The 21,676-nt window shown below is 43.2% G+C and overlaps 2 protein-coding genes across 2 annotated transcripts; one reads left to right on the top strand and one right to left on the bottom strand.

Annotated features, from left to right (window-relative positions):
• Positions 1 to 879: 879 nt before the first annotated feature.
• Positions 880 to 7,835, top strand: LOC124666474 (probable lipid-A-disaccharide synthase, mitochondrial). Its single transcript, XM_047203822.1, has 8 exons — positions 880 to 1,106; positions 2,202 to 2,301; positions 2,382 to 2,487; positions 3,135 to 3,355; positions 4,188 to 4,266; positions 5,158 to 5,396; positions 6,193 to 6,419; positions 7,283 to 7,835. The coding sequence occupies exons 1-8, from the start codon at positions 880 to 882 to the stop codon at positions 7,494 to 7,496; spliced, it is 1,413 nt and encodes a 470-aa protein (XP_047059778.1). The 3' UTR covers positions 7,497 to 7,835.
• Positions 7,836 to 8,840: 1,005 nt separating this feature from the next.
• LOC124663119 (pathogenesis-related genes transcriptional activator PTI5-like) lies at positions 8,841 to 9,350 on the bottom strand. Its single transcript, XM_047200861.1, has one exon. The coding sequence runs from the start codon at positions 9,348 to 9,350 to the stop codon at positions 8,841 to 8,843; it is 510 nt and encodes a 169-aa protein (XP_047056817.1).
• Positions 9,351 to 21,676: the final 12,326 nt, after the last annotated feature.

Genomic DNA, 21,676 nt, shown 5'->3' with positions numbered 1-21,676 from the left:
TTGTTTGAAAATGATTGTTGTAATTTGGTTGAGACATTCTTTCATTTGTTGTAATAATTTAGATGACTATTGTGTGCTTAAGTCTATTTATTTGATTATTTATGATCGATTGTTGAATGTGTTGATTTATGTTGCATATGGCGATTGTGTGAAAAACCCTGATTTTACGGGTTCGGATGGTAGCCCGCAAACCGAACCTATTATGTTTTATAGTTTTGATTTACGAGCTCTATTCTGCGCCAGCTTTTTATGAACCGAAAATACGTTTTCGGAGACTGAATTAAAGTTTTTGTTTCGGCCTTTTACGGCTCGGTTAGAGATGGTCTTACATCGTTTAGATTTTATAGATCTTTTTAGTTTTTTTTTACATTGGTATAGATAGATATAGATATATGGAACTCGCACGGTGAGCACAGTACTCCCTCCGTCTCAGATTGCACGCACGTAGTTTAAGAAATTGCTTTGACCATTATTTTAGTCAATAAAATATAAAATATATGACACAAAAATTATACCATTGGAAAGTTTTTTTTGCATACGAATCTAACGATATATATTTTGTAGACATAAAAGTTATATTTTATTGACCAAATCAATGGTCAAAATTTATCTTTAACTGCGTGCGTGCCTGTTAAACCGAAACGGATGTAGTAGTGAAATTTTTCAAATCCTCCGGCTCCCCTAATTTTTTTCCCGAACTTTTCTGTAGTCAACTATGTACTTCAAACCGGCATTTTCCAAACTGCAATGCTGCAACATTCGAATCCAAGGGAGATTTCCTTCTTCTCAGGTTAAAAAAAAAGATTTCCTTCTTCTAACTCTTGCTTGTCCCTCCCCTGTTCCCCGTTCCGCCGCCGCCGCTCTCCTTCGCTGTGGCTGATGCTGCAACGATGGATCCCTGCCGCCTGGCACCAGCGAAGGCTGCTGGCCAGGCTTCCCTCACGCGCTTATTCCCGTGGGAGGGTGTTCGACGCAGCGTCACGGGACGGCGAACTTCGGGTGTTCGTTGTCGCCGGTGAGGTCTCCGGCGATTCGCTCGCTTCGCGCCTCATGGCGTCCCTCAGGAAGCTCTCCCCCGTACCCGTCCGTTTCGCCGGTGTTGGCGGGTCTGGTTTAACTCCTCTTCCTACATTTTTGGTTCAGTTATTTATGGTAGCAAAGTATCATGGCCTTTTGATCCCATTGGACATCTGACAAATAGCTTTGAATCCGCTGAGCTTTATGTTGGTTTTCCATGGCAATGTCCATTGGTGCATTGTACAGTTACAAATCTTCATTCACATAAGGACTTTATGGTAGTTGTTATGCAAGAAATGCTTCATACAATAGCTAATTGGACTTGAACGAAAATGGGAGAAGGATTTAGCTGAGGATTGGTTATCTATTCCCTCCTCAAAGTGTTAAAATCTTCAGATTACATGATGTTCATAGGATTAGGTTCCATCTATAGTTCTGTACACACTTGAAACATCAAGTCTGTGGGGAGGAAGAGGGAAAGTCCCAGTGAGTATTTTGTTAGGTATCCAATTTTAGTCGAGTGACAGGAGCAGGGAGTTTTTTTTTTTTTTTTAATAATTCCTGCATTGGTTCTCCTTAGGCATAGATTCATCGGTTTCAGAAGAATTAAGGACGATATCCCACTCTTTCTGTTTTCAAGATGATACGTCAACATTGGAGAGGATTTATAGCAAAGAAAGATAACTGGGGAATAAATGGTTGTCTGACACACTTGAGAAGACAGAAAACATAATAGTTCTCTTCTCTTCATTACAGGATGTAATGAAGAAGAAACAGCACATGTGAATACAGCAAACATAACATCAGAGTCGCTGTAATTTTTTTATCTTTCTTTGTATCTTCATCAGAAGAAAACAAAATGGAGGATCAATTGTTGTGGAGTTAGCACTATCAGACAGTTATGTTTGAGATTATTGATCTATGCACATGTTTCTTAATCAAATGTCAGTGGGTTGATGTTTGCAGCCAGCTGCTACTTTGTGTTCTATCTGTTTGGATGCAAAGTGAGTTAATTTTTGTGTGCTCAGCATATCCGTGCATTAACCAGCTTGGCACTGTTGCTGCATCACATACTTATCCACATATACGATTTGATCCAAACCTGATTCCAAGTTGGATCACACATTTGCTGTAAGCTCAATTGTTCATTTACTTGCTCAATAAACACATTTTTGTCAATGCAGGCAATTAATGTGCAAGGAAGGCTTGCAATCACTTTTTCCAATGGAAGAAATTGCCATAATGGGTTTGTGGGAACTGCTTCCACACATATATAATGTCAAGGTTCATCTCTGGTGTGTCTCATGTTCTGCTTTCTGTTCGTATGCACTTGAATGATGATTATACTCATTTTAGTTTTGCAGAGGAAGATTGTGGATACTGTAGATGCTGCTATATTATTTCGGCCTCATGCTGTAGTTACCATTGATTCAAAGGGGTTCTCATTTCGCCTTCTGCAGCAATTAAAATGTAAGGCTTTCAGTCAAGGATGGCAATGGGCAGGGTATGGGCAGGGTAGAACAATACCATACCCATACCCATATAGTCGATGGGCACAAACTTCTACCCATACCTGTGCCCATGGGTATAAAAGTTTACCCATACCATACCCGGCGGGTACCCATACCCATTGGGTACCCGGTGGGTAGGTTAAATTGTACACGAGTCACTCGCAATTTTACATTTACCAATAACAAATTCGATTAAAAAAATGAATTATCTCAACTTGATAACAAGTAGTTTAGTACATAACAATTAAAAAATATGATAATCCCATTCTCATACAGTAACTCATAATTAAACAAAAGTAGACGTGTCACGTAAGAAATTGACAATAAATGGGCAGGGTATGGGTATACCGCGGGTACAAAGCTATACCCATGCCCTACCCATGACTTAACGGGTAGGGTATGGGTACTACCCATGGGCATGGAAGTGTACCCATACCCTGCCCATGTGGGTACGGTACCCGCGGGTACCCGTACCCGTGGGTAAAATTGCCATCCTTACTTTCAGTGGAAGCATTTTTTTTTACCATACCATAATTTCATTCAAACAACCAAATTTTACATTTATTTTTTCATGAGCAAACCTGGTAAGGTATTTCTGCTGTCCAGGTAGATACAATCAAAAGGCCGATAGTCCTCTACATGTCCATTATGTTGCACCATCATTCTGGGCCTGGAAAGGTGGTGAAAGCAGGCTCTCGAAGTTGTGTGATTTTGTGGACCATATGTTGTGTATCCTTCCATTTGAAGAGGAAATTTGCAGGTTAAATGGGTTGCCTGCTACATACGTTGGTCATCCATTATTGGACGATGCTGCTGGTTTAAATGTGGTAAGGACTATACTTAAAGAATTAGTGTGGCTTTGTTTTGACATCAATGCAATCAACCTGATACTGGACTGAAGATTTTTCTGTCCAAAACTCAACCCACCGCACACAAACACATATACTTACTTTATGTTCGTCTCCTTGCCAGATGTCTCATTAAGATCTGTTGCATAATGACCTTCTACTTGCTACAGTGAATGATACATCGACACTTCATATGAAGGACAACATGGTCAAATATCTCTTTATAAAACTGATATCTATTAGCTATTTAATTTCTAGTACCACTTCATACGAGTAATGTTGAAGTTCACTTGTCACTGTCATTGATGGATAAAAGGTCTATCTCCTTTGCCAAGAAGGTGGCTCATATCCATTAGGAGCAGGAGAATGAACTCTTATAGTAATCCTGCTCAGGGGTCATACTCGCTTTCAAATAGGATGGGTGGGAGCCCACAATGGACATAGAAATCGAAGGAGCCAAAATCTCATCCAAAGCATGGTAAAAGTAATTAGGGGCACACAAGAGGGTTGAGGCTAGGTCATCCTTAGCACTAGATTTTTGTATATGAGAAAAAGGTTCGAGAGGGCTTTGAGAGAGTGGTGTTCCCTTGCATCTTTTGAGATTGTGCATAAAAAATTGCTATGCTGAGAATGATGTTGACATGGAGTAACTACTAATGGTTGTCTTGTTTTCTACAAGTGACTAAATTATTCCATTTCTCAAACTAAGCATTTTAATCTGATCTGCTGAAATTGCTGATATCGGGGAAATGAATCACTAAGACTAGTCATTTTCAGTTGTGTATACCTTATGTGTACCAAAATTTCCTAGGACCCAGAGTTACCTTCTGACAAGTCCGTGCATCAACGAAGTGCTGAAGCTTTTCGACTGGAGTATGGACTGTCCCCAGGTAATTAAATGTGTCATTCATTCTGCGCACAATACTATATTGTCAATCGGTATGCAAACGATCATTTTTCGTTTTTGTGGTTTTCTTCCCTCATTTATCAAATTTATGTATTGTATGTGTTGATTATCGCAGTTATTTAATCACATGGTATTAAAATATGTTTATCGATGCATTCCTATGAATTATCATCAAGGAAACATACAACATGAAAGTTCTTACAGTTTGGTTGCCAATAACTTATGGGAAGGCATGCTCTTTCATATCATGATATGGATCTTGGAATAACAAAGAACCATATACTGTTTACCAAAAACTAATAGCAAAGGTCCATGTCTGCCAGTAGGGCAACTTCAAATGTACAGACCACCACTCTGGCAGCTATTAATTTACATTGAAATGTTGGCATACTTTCACACTATCAATCCTTAAGTACCAACTGCCACTGCCGGCCGAGTCATTATATAGGAAGATTTTTTTTACATGAGATGCAAAGCAAATGGAAGGCCAAAACTCTTAGCACCTATCCTTATCTTGTGATGGCATTTAAAATTTTGACCTACAAAGCTACAATTTGTGATCTGGTGAAACAAGGAACATATGGGCAACGCTAAAAGGAAACTACATAGAACTAGGAGATGATGATATGGTCAACTCTGTTATCGTTATATTATTGCTGTGATCAACATTTTATTTTTGTTTTACACAATGCAAGGATTCCATTCTAGCAAGACATCCTATCTGGATTTTGTGTTCGAGTTTACAAGCTGCTAGTTTGTTCATCTCTTTGTAACTGTGCCAGGGTTTCTCACTAGGGAAAATCTTAATATGCATGTGACTGTTGTGCTATTAATGCATGTGTCTATTTCCTAATGAGAAATACTCCTTTGATAGATGCCACAATCTTAACCATGCTGCCTGGAAGCAGGATGCAGGAAGTAGCTCGCATGCTTCCAATCTTCTTGCGAACTGTGCAACATCTAAGTCATACATTAAATGAACTTTCACTAGTCATCCCAGTTGCTCCGCATCGGGACGTGAAGACTTATGTTGAGAATGTAGTTCGATCAGTGCCATTTCCAGTGGTACTGATACCTGGGGGGTCCCTGGAGAAAAGATATGGTGCATTCAATGTAAGCTCACTTCTCTTTTAAATTTACATGACTCTAATTCTCATGCACCAAATTCGTCCTTTGGAACATCAATTGGAATGCTGATAATGTTTTCAATCATTTGGTGGATCTGAAGACTGAAGGCATTTCAAAGCACCATACCATGCTAACATGTAAAGCATGAATTACTACTTGTTCCAAAAGGATGCATTTTTTTTGCGGGTAAAAGGGATGCATGGTACTGTGTTTCTGTACAGTTGTCCTGTGCACATAGCCCCATATTATGACTGGTTAAGTTAGCTTTATCATTTTTATCTTGTCCTTGGGCTATATAGGATCAAAATCTTTATGAAGAGAAATTTGAAGTACCGTTGATTGCATTATCCATTGGATTCTCCCACTCTATACTATAACTTTTTTTTTGTAGGAAAGGTATGAAATGATTCTGTATGATCTATCAACAATTAGATTAGTTATACACAAAGAAGATTTTCCAGGTGTTGATTCTTTGTTCTCCAGACAAAACATTATTGTATGGTTGGTATTTGGTAATGTTAAGGCTCCTCTGTTACATCTCAAACCGGCTAACTTTTTGTAGCAAAGTGTAGAACCAAGAGAGCTAAATGTGAAATGGATCATGTTGATTAATTTTTAGTATGTGAAACTTAAAGAAGTCAAGTCTGATTGTGCAAATAGTCAACAGGGGACTTCATTGTTGATATAGTTACTTGCTAGGTGCTGCAGGCCTGCAACCAATTTGATTGTACATTCAGTATTCTGTGAGTGGACTAAGAAAGTATTGCTTCTTTTATGGCAGGCTAGTAAAGCAGCACTATGTACTTCAGGAACAGCCGTCATGGAACTCATGCTAGCAAAGCTACCCTGTGTAGTGGCCTACCAAGCTCATTTCATCACTGAGTGCTTCATCCACCTGAGGAAGAAGATTAACTTTATTTCTCTGCCCAACATTCTTTTGAACTCTCCGGTTGTACCTGAGATCCTTTTTCGAGCTTGTACAGATAAAAAACTAGCTGCAAAATTAAGGTAACTTCTGTCTAATCTATACCTTTTTCTTTCAGTAGTACAACTGGAGCTTCTATTTATGTTGGATATTCTCGACTAAGCCCCAATTAATTGTTTATTCGAGCTACTAAACTTGCTGAGAACATTCTAATTAGCCTAAAGATGAAGTACTGACTAGATATTTTGTAGATAACTAAATAAGAAGTTCTAACAGTTCAAAAGCTGGTGCTGCAGCTATACCACATCCTGATTAAGTCACTCCAAGTTCTAGCGGGTACCAGCTTGTTTAGGCCAATATAGCTTTGTGGGCACAGTATTAGTTGTACACGTAAGACAGATGCACATCCGTTAGTTCTTGATTGATGGCAGCCAGTAGGATATGCTTACTGAGCTCATTTAGTTCATGTGCTCAAACATATTTAAGTAGGGCTTACACATTTGCCCAGTTACTCATGGTCTGAAAACCCTAACGGAGGTGATCGTCTTCCTGTTTTTGTGCCTGTGGTATGTTTCTCACACAAAGTCGTACCCGATGGATGTTCATGTTCCACTTCCACCCCACATGAGCCACATACATTCACTGTTTTGCTGTATATTACTGGTATACTTGTAGTGTGGAAGTGTTATACCTAACAGAATACGAACAACTGATCAGGTTTCGTACATGAATACAGTAATTCAAGGGTAGTATAGATAGGACGGTAGGTGGGGCAATACGATAAATTCACGTGCCTAGTCTTCCCTGCTAGTTTATTGCTGAACTGGTTTCTGTTGCTTTTCTTGAGGGTGTGCTATATTTGTTTTGACTTTTTAGCAATACTCTTTCGGCATTTTACATTCTGAATTGGACCTCATCATATGCTATCTCATTTTGATCCGGCCAGCGAGGTAATATTTGACGACGAGGTCCGTCAGCTGCAAATTGGATCAGCTGAACGAGTGCTCCAGGTTCTCTATGAACCAATCGAGCAACGAGGCAATTTATTTGCGGAGGAGCTGGGTGGCTCGAGCTTATCACCAAATGTCTACTCCCCCAGCATGATTGCAGCGTTAACAGTGCTTTATATTGACAAGAATCGACGGATGGTGCAGAATTGAGCGGACTTCTCAGTGGTGGATAAATGTCTTGTCTGTGACGTGCGTGGACTTTCTTGGTGTCAGATAAATATGTTTCACCTGGCAGGGTGGTCGCTGTCGGATGCATTCTCTTCTCCATCTATCGTCTACATTGAAAAGTAGGTTTTTGACGGATTCTATTGGCTCACTATATGGTTGGTCCACAATTGTAGGAGCAAAGCAACGAAATGTTTAGGTAAAGGTGATCAGGTCAGCACCGCACTATCACTGCAGAAACTGGAAACAGATGTCTCCTGGTGTGTCTTAAGTCATTCAGTTTGAATCTTTGGTGAAAGAGACTTCCATGCCTAGAACGTCGGGGAACAAAGTAAACGTGGCTATTATGTATTTATTCAGCATCTGCGACTCTAAAAGTCTAAATCTGACCATTTTGACGATTTCACTACTACTGCACCTCTTTAGGAAGGTTTTCTGATGATTGTGATTGATGAAATGCATCCTGGGTAGTGGGTAGTGTAATGTACTGCGTCAACTCTGGCCATAGAGGCGTAGAGGCGTAGAGCAGCTGGAGGCAACTCTGTCCGTAGAGGGTCCTGGGCCAGCGACGTAAAACATGGATGTCACGGCTGAGCTCACGTAGGCTGTGGGCCACGAGATGGGGAATCTTCCATGGAAAGTAATGTCAAAATGTTTGCTTTTCGAAATGAATGCTTTTATGAAGGATATTCGTCGCCATGTCATGGGTACGTCTTCACCGATTCCTTCACGAGTTAACGATTTTACAGGAATTGTTCTGGATGGACGGTGAACGGTCTATCCAACACTTTTGTGGCCATCTGTTTCCAATTTTGGGGAATTCAGTTAGGAAAAAACATTACTAACCCCATATCGGTTTATTAGTCTTACACGCAGCTTTAGGTTGCCAATTTAACAAACTTAATATATATATTACAAGAATTATATATCACTAGAAACTTCAAATCTTATACGGAGTATATTTTCTAATGGTATAATTTTTTATATTATATACAGAGTAGATTGTATTATTTAAGTTAAATTTACGACCTAGGTAAGACTCATGAAGCGGTACGGAGGTAGTACTCGTCTACAATACTCATTGCTGTACAGTTGATGATATCCGTAGACGCATCACACAGAACATCGAAACATAATCTTGCACCGTTGCGCGAAAATAGCACCAAACCCAAACTGATCCACCAGGAGCGATTAACGAAGTTCAGTGTCCTGATGCCTAAAACTAAGAGGGAAAGCGAACCGACGGCAGACGAGCAAGTAAGCGCTCGGGATGTCATGGAGCGACGATTCGCCTCGCCCCAACCGGCCACCGCGCGCGTGTGTCTCCGCCTAATTCGCCGCGCGGCCACGGTGCGCGTCCGCGGCGAGGGCGGGCGGGAAGTTGAGCAGCGCCTTGGAGCCCCGGAAGCGGAGCGCGGCGGTGTCGTAGGCGGCGGCCGCCTCCTCGGCCGTGCCGAAGGTGCCGAGCCAGATGCGCGCGCCGTTCCGCGAGGGGTCCCGGATCTCCGCCGCGTACTTGCCCCACGGCCGCCGCCTCACCCCGCGGTAGTGCGGCTCCGGCGCGGCCCTCCCGGCCGTGCCTGCAGCCTTGCCGCCCTCGCCAGTGCCGATGGCGGCGAGATCATCATCAGCGACGGCCTCCCCTGGCAACTTGGGCGGGGAGGGCGCGGCGGCCATGGCGGAGGCCTCGCGGAGGACGTCGTAGAGGAGCATGTCGAGGGAGTCGTTCTCGTTGAGGGGGAGGTAGGCGAGCGTCACGTCCATGCCCGCGCCCGCGACGGCAGCGCCGGAGTGGGGCGTGGGCGTGGCGAGGTGGTCGGCGCCGAGCGAGTGAAACATGTCTGTCCTCTGCTTTTTGCAGGTGAGGGGAAGGTGGCTTGCTGCGTACGCCCGGGGCGGGTAGTGTGATATTTAGCACGGAGAAGGCTTCCCCGGCAAGCCAATGTGGTTTTTCTCTTGGAGCGCTGACGGAGCGAGGGCCGCGTGGGCTGTTTGTAGGCCAAGTGGGCAGCACAGCACAGGGCCTCAATTCTTGGGGAGGAAGAAAGGCAAAGCGCACACGAGGGCCAAGGGAAACGTTGGAAAGTGAGCTGGGCAGAGGCAGATGCGTGGTTGGATTTGGCAGGTTCTCATTCGCAGTTACTGTCTTGCTGGATTTTCTTGATCTATTTTTTTGGTATCTTCAACATGGCCACACATTTTGGATATAATTTATGTCTGTTTGTGTCAAGTACGGACGTAAAAGGTGGTGGCTTGTTCACATGCGTCTACCCTTTCTTCAGCGGCAGAGACGCATTTTTTAACCGCAAGAATCCTGCCATGTATTAATTAGGGAATAGACCACATGGGCCTGCCCTGCACCATTGGTCATTTTGTGTCTAGCCGCTGGAACGTATTTTTTATCCACGCAGACGCAAACAAACGCTTTTGATCCGTTTACGTCGCCCCATTGGAGATGGCCTTTCTGAACGAGATTTCCCTTGATCCAAATCATCGATCGTCGGAGCAGTGAGTGACAACGAGAAGGAGCGGCGTCTATCGAGCAGCCGCCCGGTCCGGTAGTAGAATGTTCGGAATGGGTCGCGGTCGTGAACTGGTGTTGCTCCCTTCGAGAACTAGTGCTCTTCTCCAAGGGACATGTCAACTCTTCGTCCTGTTCTTGGATACTCGTGGTTGTGGACTTTTTTTTTGAACGGGAGAAGGGTCCAGAGGACTCGAAGCTTCATTAACTCGGCAGGTTACAAGTACAAGTACGACTTAGAATAAAAAAAAATTACAAAACAGTCCTTGTTTTTTGCTAAAAGGACCTCATGGAAAATCTGGAAACGCGATCAAGTCCTTCTCTGTCGATGCCATTGTTGACCTTGCAGCGACGGCCACCTTCTCCACTCCGGGGATGAAACCACTTGGTGAGGAGGCGGTGATGTGTGCCGTGCTGAAGGAAGGAGATCCTCCGACAATGGAGGAAGAGGAATCCTCTGAGTAGCAACTCAGCAGGAGCGGAGCGGCCCCGTCGGCCGAAAGTAGCAGCGGCAGCGGATGCCTTCGCTTGGGAATCTCCGCGGGAGAAGTTTCGCCGTCTTCTCTGCTGCCTCCAGGTCCTGCCTCCTCCACGTCTTGGTCGCCACCACGGCTACCGAAACGGAGGGGAAAGGCAACATCCAGTGACAACACCACCTCGAGCCGCCACCTTGTCGATGAAGAAAGAGAGAAGACGCGTTGCTTTCCCCCCTCGCCTCCATGGCCGGCCAGGACAAGCATCCACACACAGTTGACCACGCCGCACCGCCTCTTGTTGCCTGGTGTGTGCTGAATTTTGACTTCAGGGCCGGGTATTCTTTCCGGTTCCAGTGTTCCACCGTTTCTCGCTGAGACGCTTGGCCTCTCAAGATGACGAATTTCCATCTCAGGTTGGAGCGGATGCGATCTAAAATTAGGAGTTTCTGACCGCCTTGTTATTTGAAGTCTAGGCCATTTTTTCAAGTCTCCACATCAACATCTAAACATCTCGTCCCAACCTCACTATACACTAGTAACACTACAAAATAAAATGGCACAACATCCTGCTAAAATTGCACGTTAATGAGTGCAAATTTAGTTAGTGGCGCTTAATTTTAGGAGAGTGGTATCTTAAAGAAAATCAAACATCACGATGACTAGCAAAACTATTTGGGTGTGTTCATGTCTCAGTTGACTGAGATTTTCTTAAGTCTCAGTCACCTTAGAAAAGTGCAACTCAGTTCAGTTGCACATTTCTGGTAGAAAAATGCAATTGCACATTTTTAACAGAAAAATGCAACTCAAGCATTTTTTTGTAAGTGACTTAGACTTAAGAAAATCTCAGTTGACTAAGACATAGCAAAACCGAAACTATTTCTCCAACAATCTAAACATAAGAGTGTGTAAGTTTGACTTAACACGTCACATTGACTTCAGAAGTTCCGCCTCTAGGGAAGTATGGAACCGCTATGAAATCAATCTGATGAGACACGCGTGAATCCAAGAGCAACTGAACAATGTCTACCCCTGTTTTCTTCTTTTTCTTATTTAACCATAAATCCCAAAAAAAAATCCACCTCCTTTTTTTCATATATTTTTCTGATCAGCAAAAATAAAAAATTATGTCAGTTATTTTGAAGTTATTCATTCTAATGTCACACACACAAAAATTTGCAATTATTCATCTACTGCTGGAATTTGGATTTAACCCTAGGGAGGCAATTTTCTAGGCACGCCAAGCCACAACCCCTCCTCCTTCGTTAAATCTGGCGGTATTGGAGTATGGGGCGACCCCAATCTACAATATGGAGTTCTAGGTTCTCCCCCATTGTGTAGGCTTAACACGACGGTGCTTCGCTAGTGGTGGTGACAACATGGGCTAGGCGATTTTTTCCCGAACCACTCCATCATGGCGCCGTTGGCTACTGCGATGTCGATGGCCTCTGTCACGTTGGTACACAAGACAGCTCCATATAAACAGTTGCAGAAGACAAATCAATCAATTTATTATGACATCAACGTGATAAATATGCAATATATATAGAAGATTTTAGCACTTATGATTTGATTTCGCAAAAAAACCTTGAAAAGACAACATGATAAAAATGATTTCATACGTACACTCACATGTTTAAAATGCCCATAAGTGCTGAAATCTTATTCTTGGTTTGTGCAACTCTGTTGATAGAGATATACTAACACATAACTTTTTTTCAGGTGAAGAATTAATGAAAATCACTAGAAAGATGAAGGCACCATGTTTCAGCTTGGGGAATGATATAGAAAATTTCGTTTACCATATGTCCTTATTCGCACTTTGTCAGCTTACCCAATGATGATTCTTTGTGTTGCATACGAGAATACAACCAATTCTGTAGAATTATAGCTTTATTCAGAACATATTTCACTCAAATTCATATCAACTTCTATAGGGATTCATATGTTTGAAATTTAAAAAACACTTTCCTTTTTATATGTGTTTTAAAAAACATGCTCATAGGAGAGGATGTTGTCTAAAGCGGGTAAAGAAGTATTAGTCAAAGTATGTGCCCAAGCTATCCCTATGTTTGCAATGGCATGTTTTGACATTACAAAGGGCCTTTGTTGTCAGATAAGTGCCATGATATGTAGATATTGGTGGTCCTTTATGCAGAACGAAAACAAAATGCACTAGATAAATTGGGAAACTATGATGCTGATGAAAAAAGATGGTGGGCTGGAGTATAAGGATTTGCATTCTTTCAACATGGTAACGCTTGCGAAACAGGGATGGAGACTGCTGACCGAACCTGATTCCTTGTGTGTGAGAGTATTGAAGGCTAGATATTATCCTGATGCTTTGGTGCTGCATGCTCAACCTAGCAGCGGTATGTCATATACATGGAGAAGTATACTGAGAGGAGTGGAGTTACTCAGGGAAGGGGTGATTAAATGTGTTGGTGATGGTGTATCTATTGACTGCTGGAGAGACCCCTGGTTACCGAGGAAATGGGATAGATCACCAATTACCAGAAAAGGCAATTCAATTTTGTCGAAGGTAGTAGAGCTGGTTGAGACCATTACTGGTAAATGGGAGACTGCACTAGTGCATGACAATTTTGCAGTGGATGCTCATCCGATATTGGTCTTTTTCAGCCAAATCGGCTTACAAATTGCACAGGCAATAGTTGAGAATCAGAGGTAACAATTATGAGGGTGAGACCACCACGAACCATGCACATAACAGTTTGCCAGTGAACTGGAGTATTAAGCGGAGAGGTCTTGATGCTGATCCTCTATGCCCAGTGTGCAAACGGCTGAATGGGGATGGGTGCCATCTGTTCTTTCGATGCCAGGAAGTCCATAAGGTGTGGATGAAACTGAATTTGAATGAAGTGAGGGAGAAATTGCTAGCGTGTGATGGAGCGGACATATTATCTCTACTAAAATGCAACATGAAACAAAGGTTAAAATTGTTGTATTGTGATCCAAATTCATATACTAAAGGGAGGCTAACTTCTGACGAGCGGAGCGAGGCTCGTTGCCGGTAGGCTTGGGCCGAAGCGTAGCGGATCGTTGGCACTGCCTATATATACATCTTGTAAGACGCTAGCTAGGGTTCATCAGATTATAAGATAACCCACGGCGTTTGTAAACACTCCTCGATATAGTGAAGTTTTGCTGGCTGGCGCCCGTGGTTTTTTCCCCCCTTCTGTGTTGGAAGGGGTTTTCCACGTTAAATCTTGTGTCTCCGCTGCATTTACCTTTATCGCTCTTCGTTATTTGCTTGTCGCTTTTATAACAAAAATCAAATGCATCGGCATCCTCTGGTCGTGGTGGAAGGCAAGAAACAAAGCTAATACCAGGGAAGAAACATGCAACACTCAGAGAGTGGTGGCTCAGGTGAATCGGCTTGCAGAGGAATATGAGGATTTGTTTGTGAAGAACAGTGTGCCAAAAGCCAGGACAATTGTTAAGTGGTCAGTCCCAGAAGGAGTTGTGCTAAAAATCAATACAAATGGCTGTTTTGATAGTCGATCTGAAAAGGGTGGTTGGGGTTTTGTTGTCTGAGACTCTACAGGCGAAGCTGTTGGGGTTTCATCGGGCAGATTGGATCATGTCCAGGATGCTTTTCAGTCAGAAGCCGAAGCTGTCAGCCAAGCATTGCAGATCGTTCAGATCTGGGGCATTTCAAGTATCCAACTAGAGTCTGACTCACAAACGCTGGTCCAGGCGATAAATAGCAACAATGGTAATTGGGTCCGAGCGGTGTGCTGATCAAGGAGATTAAGGAACCCATTTTTCTAAACTTTATTTGCTTTAGAGTTAATTTTTGCCCAAGGGCTTGCAATAATGTCGCGGACGTGCTCGCCGCTTTTAGTGCAAAGCTGAGTGGTGAACCCCATATCTTATGGCCGCGCCATGCACCAGCATTTGCACAAGTTCTTGTAGCCAGCGATCTCGCTGAGCCAGTTGAGTAATGGAAGGTCTTTCCGGTTTCAAAACAAAAACCTTTACACTTAAGTGCTGAAATATTATGCCAGTTATATGCAACTCTATTGACAGAGATATACTATCACATAACTAATTTTCGTTCAAAGAATTACTAAGAATCACTGCAAAGATTAAGGCATCTTGTTTCGGTTTCAGGAATGCAAGAGAAAACTTTGTTTGCCATATATTGATATTTCCACTTTGTTGCTTACACAATGATGATCCTCTGTGTTGCATATGAGAAAACAGCCAATTGTGTAGAATTATACCCTGAATCTGAAAATATTTCACTCAAATTGATATTAACTTCTACTGAGATTCATATGATTAAAAATTAAAAATGCATTTCGCTTTTTACTTGTGCTTAGAAAAACAGAAGAGAAATCCATGCTCATATATTATACCCATTTTTTTAAATATCTTTGTCTCTATTTTTATGGATTATTTCCAAAACTGTGTGTGAGTGACAACTTAACTGGGTTGTAGAATCACCATACTTATTGCTTACAGGTACTTCTTTTGTCCAAAAGTGCATACTACATATGGTGATCTACACATTTAACTTTTAAAATCCAAAAATCAATTAAAACCCCCCTTTTTGAAAATCAGGGACATACCATACTTTAGATTTATCAGTTAGATGTTTGACTAGGTAGGAAGTTTTATAGTTTGTAAAAATGATGACGCACAGTTGTTCAGGCTATCATTTACAAGTAGCATATCTAATGATTATGACAACTAAGTTAATCTAAACAAAGGAGATAGAAAAGATTGTTCTTTTTTTTTGGTTTGAATACCAATAAGGGTAAATGGGGTTTTATCATAATATCGATACAATGGATTTAGACTAAACAAATTTCATCACATCCCATACCGCAAGTTCTCAAGCTAGGTTACGAAGGATACGTTAGGATTAAGTCTAGGATGCAAGAAAGTCAAAGCCACTTGATCTTGGAAATTTCCAACCGTATACATCCCACCTCCATTATCGTAGCAATTTTTTGTTTAGATCCTTCTGTAGTCCTTTTGGGTTCAATTGCTAGCTCTGGACTAGGTAACATGCTTTGCATTCGGTCTTCTACAATTTCTAGTCCCTATTAATGAATCAAAGTTGCACAATAGTCTTCCTATAAATAGTCTCACTTCGAAGCGATACCTTGTTAACTTCATTGATCAGAAAAGTTAGCTGCAATTCTGATCATTCAGTAGTCCTTATGGCCAATGGGTTCAATTGTTAGTTGGGACTAACATGCTCTGGGTCTTCCACAATTTCTGGTCTTATTAATGAATCCTAGTTTCACATAGTCTTCCTATATCTCACTTTGAAGTGATACCTTGTTAGCTTCGTTGATCAGGAAAGTTAGCTGCAATGCTGGTGAAGCACTCTAAGTCAACGCGAGCCATTACCCATTAGTGATGATTCTTCCCATTTTTAAAAAGAGGAAGAAGAAAGCTCTCTACCTATAACCTGTCTCTATAAAAGACACTGAGTTCGTAGGTTGCAACATCTCTATCCAAAGCCAATCATACCCTCAAAGTCACAGTCACATGCAAACCTGATTAGCTTCCATCAGTGAGTAGCCATCCATGGCCTCTGGTGTGCTGAGGGCGAGCCTCTGGTGCGTTCTTGCGACCCTGGTATGGGCTGGAAATGTCAATCCAGTGTTGTCATCGGCACCCGCTGTTGCCAGCAACGTCGCGTGCAAGGACATAGAAGGAAAGCGGCCGTCGTGCACAGGCAATTGCCCGGCCAGCTGCCCCCAACAGTGTCTCATTTTCTGCCCCGGCTGCCAGACATTCTGCCGTAAGTATGGATGTTTTCCTACTCTCATGTTGCATGGATGAATTCCCATACCCAGCTGCCTAATTGCTCTAGGACCCGACCAAGTACGCCCAGCGGTGCGGCCGGCTGCGATCTTCATATTTGGTGACGGAAACCTGGACGTCGGCAATAGCAACATTCTGGCTTCGGGTGACTACGACATACCACATGACGAACAACAGACATTATATCCTCAGTGGGTCGGGACCGATGGAGATAACATAGCTCAATTCATCGGTATATATATCTACCAGTATCTTAATTGTTCATCAAGTGATCAAAATTGATCCAGCCATATTATGTATACAGCAAAGTTCATGGGATTCCAGGGGAGCCCCCCAGCTTATCTGACGCTACCCAGGTCTATCCATGTTGGCAAGGGTTTCACCGGAGTCAACTATGCCTGCGCAGGCGCTGGGCTTCGGGACCTGGACCCTAATGTAAGTGGGCATACAATTCTCTTTTCTCTAGCCAATCCAAGGATCATGGATGAAGATAACGAAACAAAATACATTATGGAAGTCGATCATAAATTATGATTGATAATTTAGACACATTCTGACCAAATTCATGTATGCAGATGGACGGGTGGTTGACCATTACGATGTCAAAGCAACTGCAGCAATTCGCGGCAACAAGAGCCCAAATGGAGGCAAAGCTAGGGGGTGCCCAGGCGGTGAAGGTCTTCCTTGCTAAATCCTTCTTCTTGATCGAGGTCGGGGCGTGGACCTCACGCATTACCTACCTTACCCTTACGGCCCAACAGAGGTCCGGGACCTCCTCGCCCTCTACGAAGGCAAAATCAAATCCCTGCACAGCATGGGCGCAAGGAGATTTGGGCTGATAAACGTCGGGCTCATCGGGAACTTGAGAAGCCTAGGCGGTGGGTACGACGTCGCAGACATGAACAAGCATGCCGCCGAGTTCAACAGAGGACTCAAAACCCTCCTGGCCGGCCTCGCCAAAACCCTGCCTGGCCTTCATTACTCCATTGCCGACTTGTACACCTTCACCCAAACTGTCTTCGCCAATCCATCAGATTACGGTAAGTCATACCGAATGCTATGCTGGTCTTCAACAATATAATGGCCGCCCTGTTCCATAGCTGAACGCCTTGTGTTAACCTGCAGGATTTGAGGACATCCAGACCCCGTGTAGCGAATACTACGGCGACAGTTCTCAACCGCACTGTGACAACCCCGCAAAGCACTGGTTCTGGGATGAATATGGTTATATCACAGAGCACGCGGCTAATCTTGTTGCCACCACATTCTTCTACGGTCCACCCCAATTTACCGCGCCTGTCATCTTCAGATCACTACTTGATGTAAAATAACGAATTTCATCGGAGTCAGACAAGTTGACACACTGTTCCCAATTGTAGCTTGCCACTTCGGTGTGCAATTTCTTCATGGGGATGAATAATTAATATGGTCACTATAGAAGAAATAACTTGGTCAGCCATGTGCCAGTTGTATCCAATGGCGGACTGAGGATTTGGGTATGACCGGGGCTAATTCTTAATGCCCAAAATCCATGGAAAATTTACCTTCTCATCCCCTCCAAACAACAATAAGAAAAGCACAAAATAAAGTATGGTGGCATAATTGCATAATCACGACACATTTTTTAGTACCTAAGTATCAAAGATTTGCTCTTATTTAGCTTATCATTCCTCATCAATATAGGAGAAGAACCAAAATCTACAACGGCAAGAAAAGATGATATTATGATAATAAATAATATGAATGAATATGTGGTAAATAAATTGTATTAGTTAGTAAGAAAGTAACTAGCCCAATGACCAAGAACTGTCCCACATCCATGGACATTTTTATCGGATTCTTGAGCTGTAGGAGACTGGCTTGAATTGGCATGTTGTGACGCTCATGAAAAATATGGTAAAAAGGTCACGATGAATAAGTCTTTGATCTATTTGTCCCCTTCATTATCTTCTATGTAATAATGAGATTGAATAAAAACAGTTAACACATCACCTAAAGGACTGGAACTGAATCTTCTCTTCTTCAAAATTCAGACTTGCCGCACTGTGCTTTAGGAACAAATAAATTACCTATGACCAGAACTGGCAGAGGAAGAGCGGGCAAGAATCATCCGGCCAGTTGGAGGCGATGAAGAGAGGCAAGTGTGAGCGCCGTGGTCCGGCAGGCCAAGATCTCGAACGGCGAGATGGGGCCGTCTTGGCGTGGTTGGGATGATAGTGTCTCCCTCGACCGTCTGCCGTCGCGGCGGCGCCGCAGTCAAGTCGACAGGACGGCGTCGTCACGGGCCTCACGGCCGTTGGGGACGATTTGGTCGAGGGCTCCAGGCAGCGATTGAAGCACGAACATATTTTCTTTTTCTTTGAGGGTAACGAATAGATTCTTTTTAAGCGAATATAACAGGTCAGCAGTGCTCTAGTTCATTGCTAGGGTCGCGTTTGTGCGCATTGGCTCGGAGAAAAAAAAACCATGGGATGTTTGCTTGTCAGAACCTGTTGTGGTTTGCACGATTCTCAAAGTACCTCTAACTTAGATCTGGGAGGAACGGTCAATTAACGAGCCACCCCCGTTCCGCAGAGCCACCTAGAGGAGATGGCGTGAGCTTGCACGACACGGCAAAAAAGCGGTGAGACGAATTCGGTTACCGCTTGTGAAATTTCGCCACCGTATTTAGGGTTGGTTGTGTCTCCATGAAATCCAAAACCCCTATTTCAAGTTCCTCCACCCTTCAAGATCTAGCCACATGGCCTTCTATTCGTCGCAGGCTAGGCCCGGGAGGTTGGCAGCAGCGACCTCGGCTATGGCGGCGGGGACTGAGCACGAGTCGGCTTCTTCCTCTGCACCGATCCCTACGGTGCTTGTAAACATATCAAACCATTCCTCTAGGTAGGATAGCGAGTGGTACATAGGGGTAGATATGATAGCCTCGACTTTAGGTGATCCATTCTACGATGATGGCCCTGCCTAGATCTTCGTCGAGCACTGCGACGCTCTTTCTCCTTTGATCTTCGTCGAGCACGGAGACGATTATGTTGGATGCTTCTGTGTCGAGGTCTCCTTCTTCCCCAACCTCCATGCTACGTGTTGTCCCTCTGATAATAAGAAGATGTTGTTCTTTCTTGTTCTAGCTTAGATTTATATGGTTGTGGTTGTTCACTATTGTACAATGCTTCTCAATGTTCTTCAAAACGTATTGTATGTGATCATACTTGTTAGCTCCCTCCATCTGTCAACTCACTCAATCAAAAAAATGTCATGTCGTTAAATGAGTTCGCCCCTTATATATGTACATGATGAATCAATGTATGCATACAAACCTGCAATGGTTTGGCAACTGATACGTCTCCAACGTATCGATAATTTCTTATGTTTCATGCTACTTTATTGATGATACCTACATGTTTTATGCACATTATATGTCATATTTATGCATTTTCTGGAACTAACCTATTAACAAGATGCCGAAGAGCCGACTGTCGTTTTCTGCTGTTTTTGGTTTCGAAATCCTAGTAAGGAAATATTCTCGGAATTGGACGAAATCTTCGCCCGGGGTCCTATTTTTGCACGGAGCTTCCGGAAGACCGAAGAGGGAAGGAAGTGGGGCCACGAGGTGGCCACACCATAGGGCGGCGCGGCCCGGGCCACGGCCGCGCCGGCCCGTGGTGTGGGCCCCTCGCGCCGCCTCTTGACCTGCCCTTTCGCCTACTTAAAGCCCCGTCGCGAAAACCCCAGCATCGAGAGCCACGATACGAAAAACCTTCCAGAGACGCCGCCGCCGCGAATCCCATCTCGGGGGATTCAGGAGATCGCCTCCGGCACCCTGCCGGAGAGGGGATTCATCTCCCGGAGGACTCTTCATCGCCATGATCGCCTCCGGAGTGATGAGTGATTAGTTCACCCCTGGACTATGGGTCCATAGCAGTAGCTAGATGGTCGTCTTCTCCTTGTTGTGCTTCATTGTTGGATCTTGTGAGCTGCCTAACATGATCAAGATCATCTATATGTAATTCTATATGTTGTGTTTGTCGGGATCCGATGGATAGAGAATACTATGTTATGGTGATTATCAATCTATTGTTTATGATCTTGCATGCTCTCCGTTATTAGTAGAGGCTCTGGCCAAGTTTGTACTCTTAACTCCAAGAGGGAGTATTTATGCTCGATAGTGGGTTCATGCCTTCATTGACACCTGGGACAGTGACAGAAAGTTCTAAGGTTGTGATGTGCTGTTGCCACTAGGGATAAAACATTGATTCTATGTCTAAGGATGTAGTTGTCAATTACATTACGCACCATACTTAATGCAATTGTCTGTTGCTTAGCAACTTAATACTGAATGGGGTTCGGATGATAACCTGAAGGTGGACTTTTTAGGCATAGATGCAGTTGGATGGCGGTCTATGTACTTTGTCGTAATGCCCGGATTAAATCTCACTATATTTATCATATCATGTACATGCATTGTTATGCCCTTCTCTATTTGTCAATTGCCCGACTGTAATTTGTTCACCCAACATGCTTTTATCTTATGGGAGAGACACCTCTAGTGAATTGTGGACCCCGGTCCTATTCTTTACATAGCATACAATCTACTGCAATTGTGTTTTACTTGTTTTCTTGCAAACAATCATCTTCCACTCGATACGTTTAATCCTTTGTTACAGCAAGCCGGTGAGATTGACAACCTCACTGTTTCGTTGGGGCAAAGTACTTTGGTTTTGTTGTGCAGATTCCACGTTGGCGCCGGAATCCCTGTTGTTGCGCCGCATCACATTTCGTCACCATCAACCTTCAACGTGCTTCTTGGCTCCTCCTGGTTCGATTAAACCTTGGTTTCTTTCTGAGGGAAAACTTGCCACTGTGCGCATCATACCTTCCTCTTGGGGTTCCCAACGGACGTGTACATCTACGCGCATCAAGCCTGTTTTCTGGCGCCGTTGCCGGGGAACTGAAGAAAAGCTACACCACAAAGATTTCTAACTCCCACGTCAACTACACGCCAGCAACTGTTTTCTGGCGCCGTTGCCGGGAGATCAAGACACGCCGCAAGGGAGTCTCCACTTCTCAATCTCTTTACTTTGTTTTTGTCTTGCTTTATTTTATTTACTACTTTGTTTGCTGCACCTAAACAAAACACAAAAAAATTAGTTGCTAGTTTTACTTTATTTACTGTCTTGCTCACTATATCAAAAACACAAAAAAATTAGTTACTTTCATTTACTTTATTTGCCTAGTTTACTTTTTGCTTCTTTCATCATGTTTCCTCCTAAGTACACTCTAAAAGACATACCGGTAGGCCGAGGGTCTATAATTGGAAGAGATAATATAGAGGAATTTTTCACTCATGTTAGCACAGCTGAAGATTTTGA

Source organism: Lolium rigidum, chromosome 6 (assembly GCF_022539505.1).
Source record: "Lolium rigidum isolate FL_2022 chromosome 6, APGP_CSIRO_Lrig_0.1, whole genome shotgun sequence".
Lineage (NCBI taxonomy): Eukaryota > Viridiplantae > Streptophyta > Magnoliopsida > Poales > Poaceae > Lolium > Lolium rigidum.
Note: the sequence above shows the minus strand (reverse complement) of the source record. Positions and strands in the feature narration are given on the sequence as shown.

Excerpts from the sequence above, each read along its gene's own strand:
- LOC124666474 (XM_047203822.1), top strand. The coding sequence starts at position 880 with ATGCTGCAACGATGGATCCCTGCCGCCTGGCACCAGCGAAGGCTGCTG. Across the intron at positions 3,356-4,187 it reads ATGCTGCTGGTTTAAATGTG|GACCCAGAGTTACCTTCTGA; the intron begins GTAAGGACTATA and ends AAAATTTCCTAG. Across the intron at positions 4,267-5,157 it reads GGAGTATGGACTGTCCCCAG|ATGCCACAATCTTAACCATG; the intron begins GTAATTAAATGT and ends CTCCTTTGATAG.
- LOC124663119 (XM_047200861.1), bottom strand. The coding sequence starts at position 9,350 with ATGTTTCACTCGCTCGGCGCCGACCACCTCGCCACGCCCACGCCCCAC.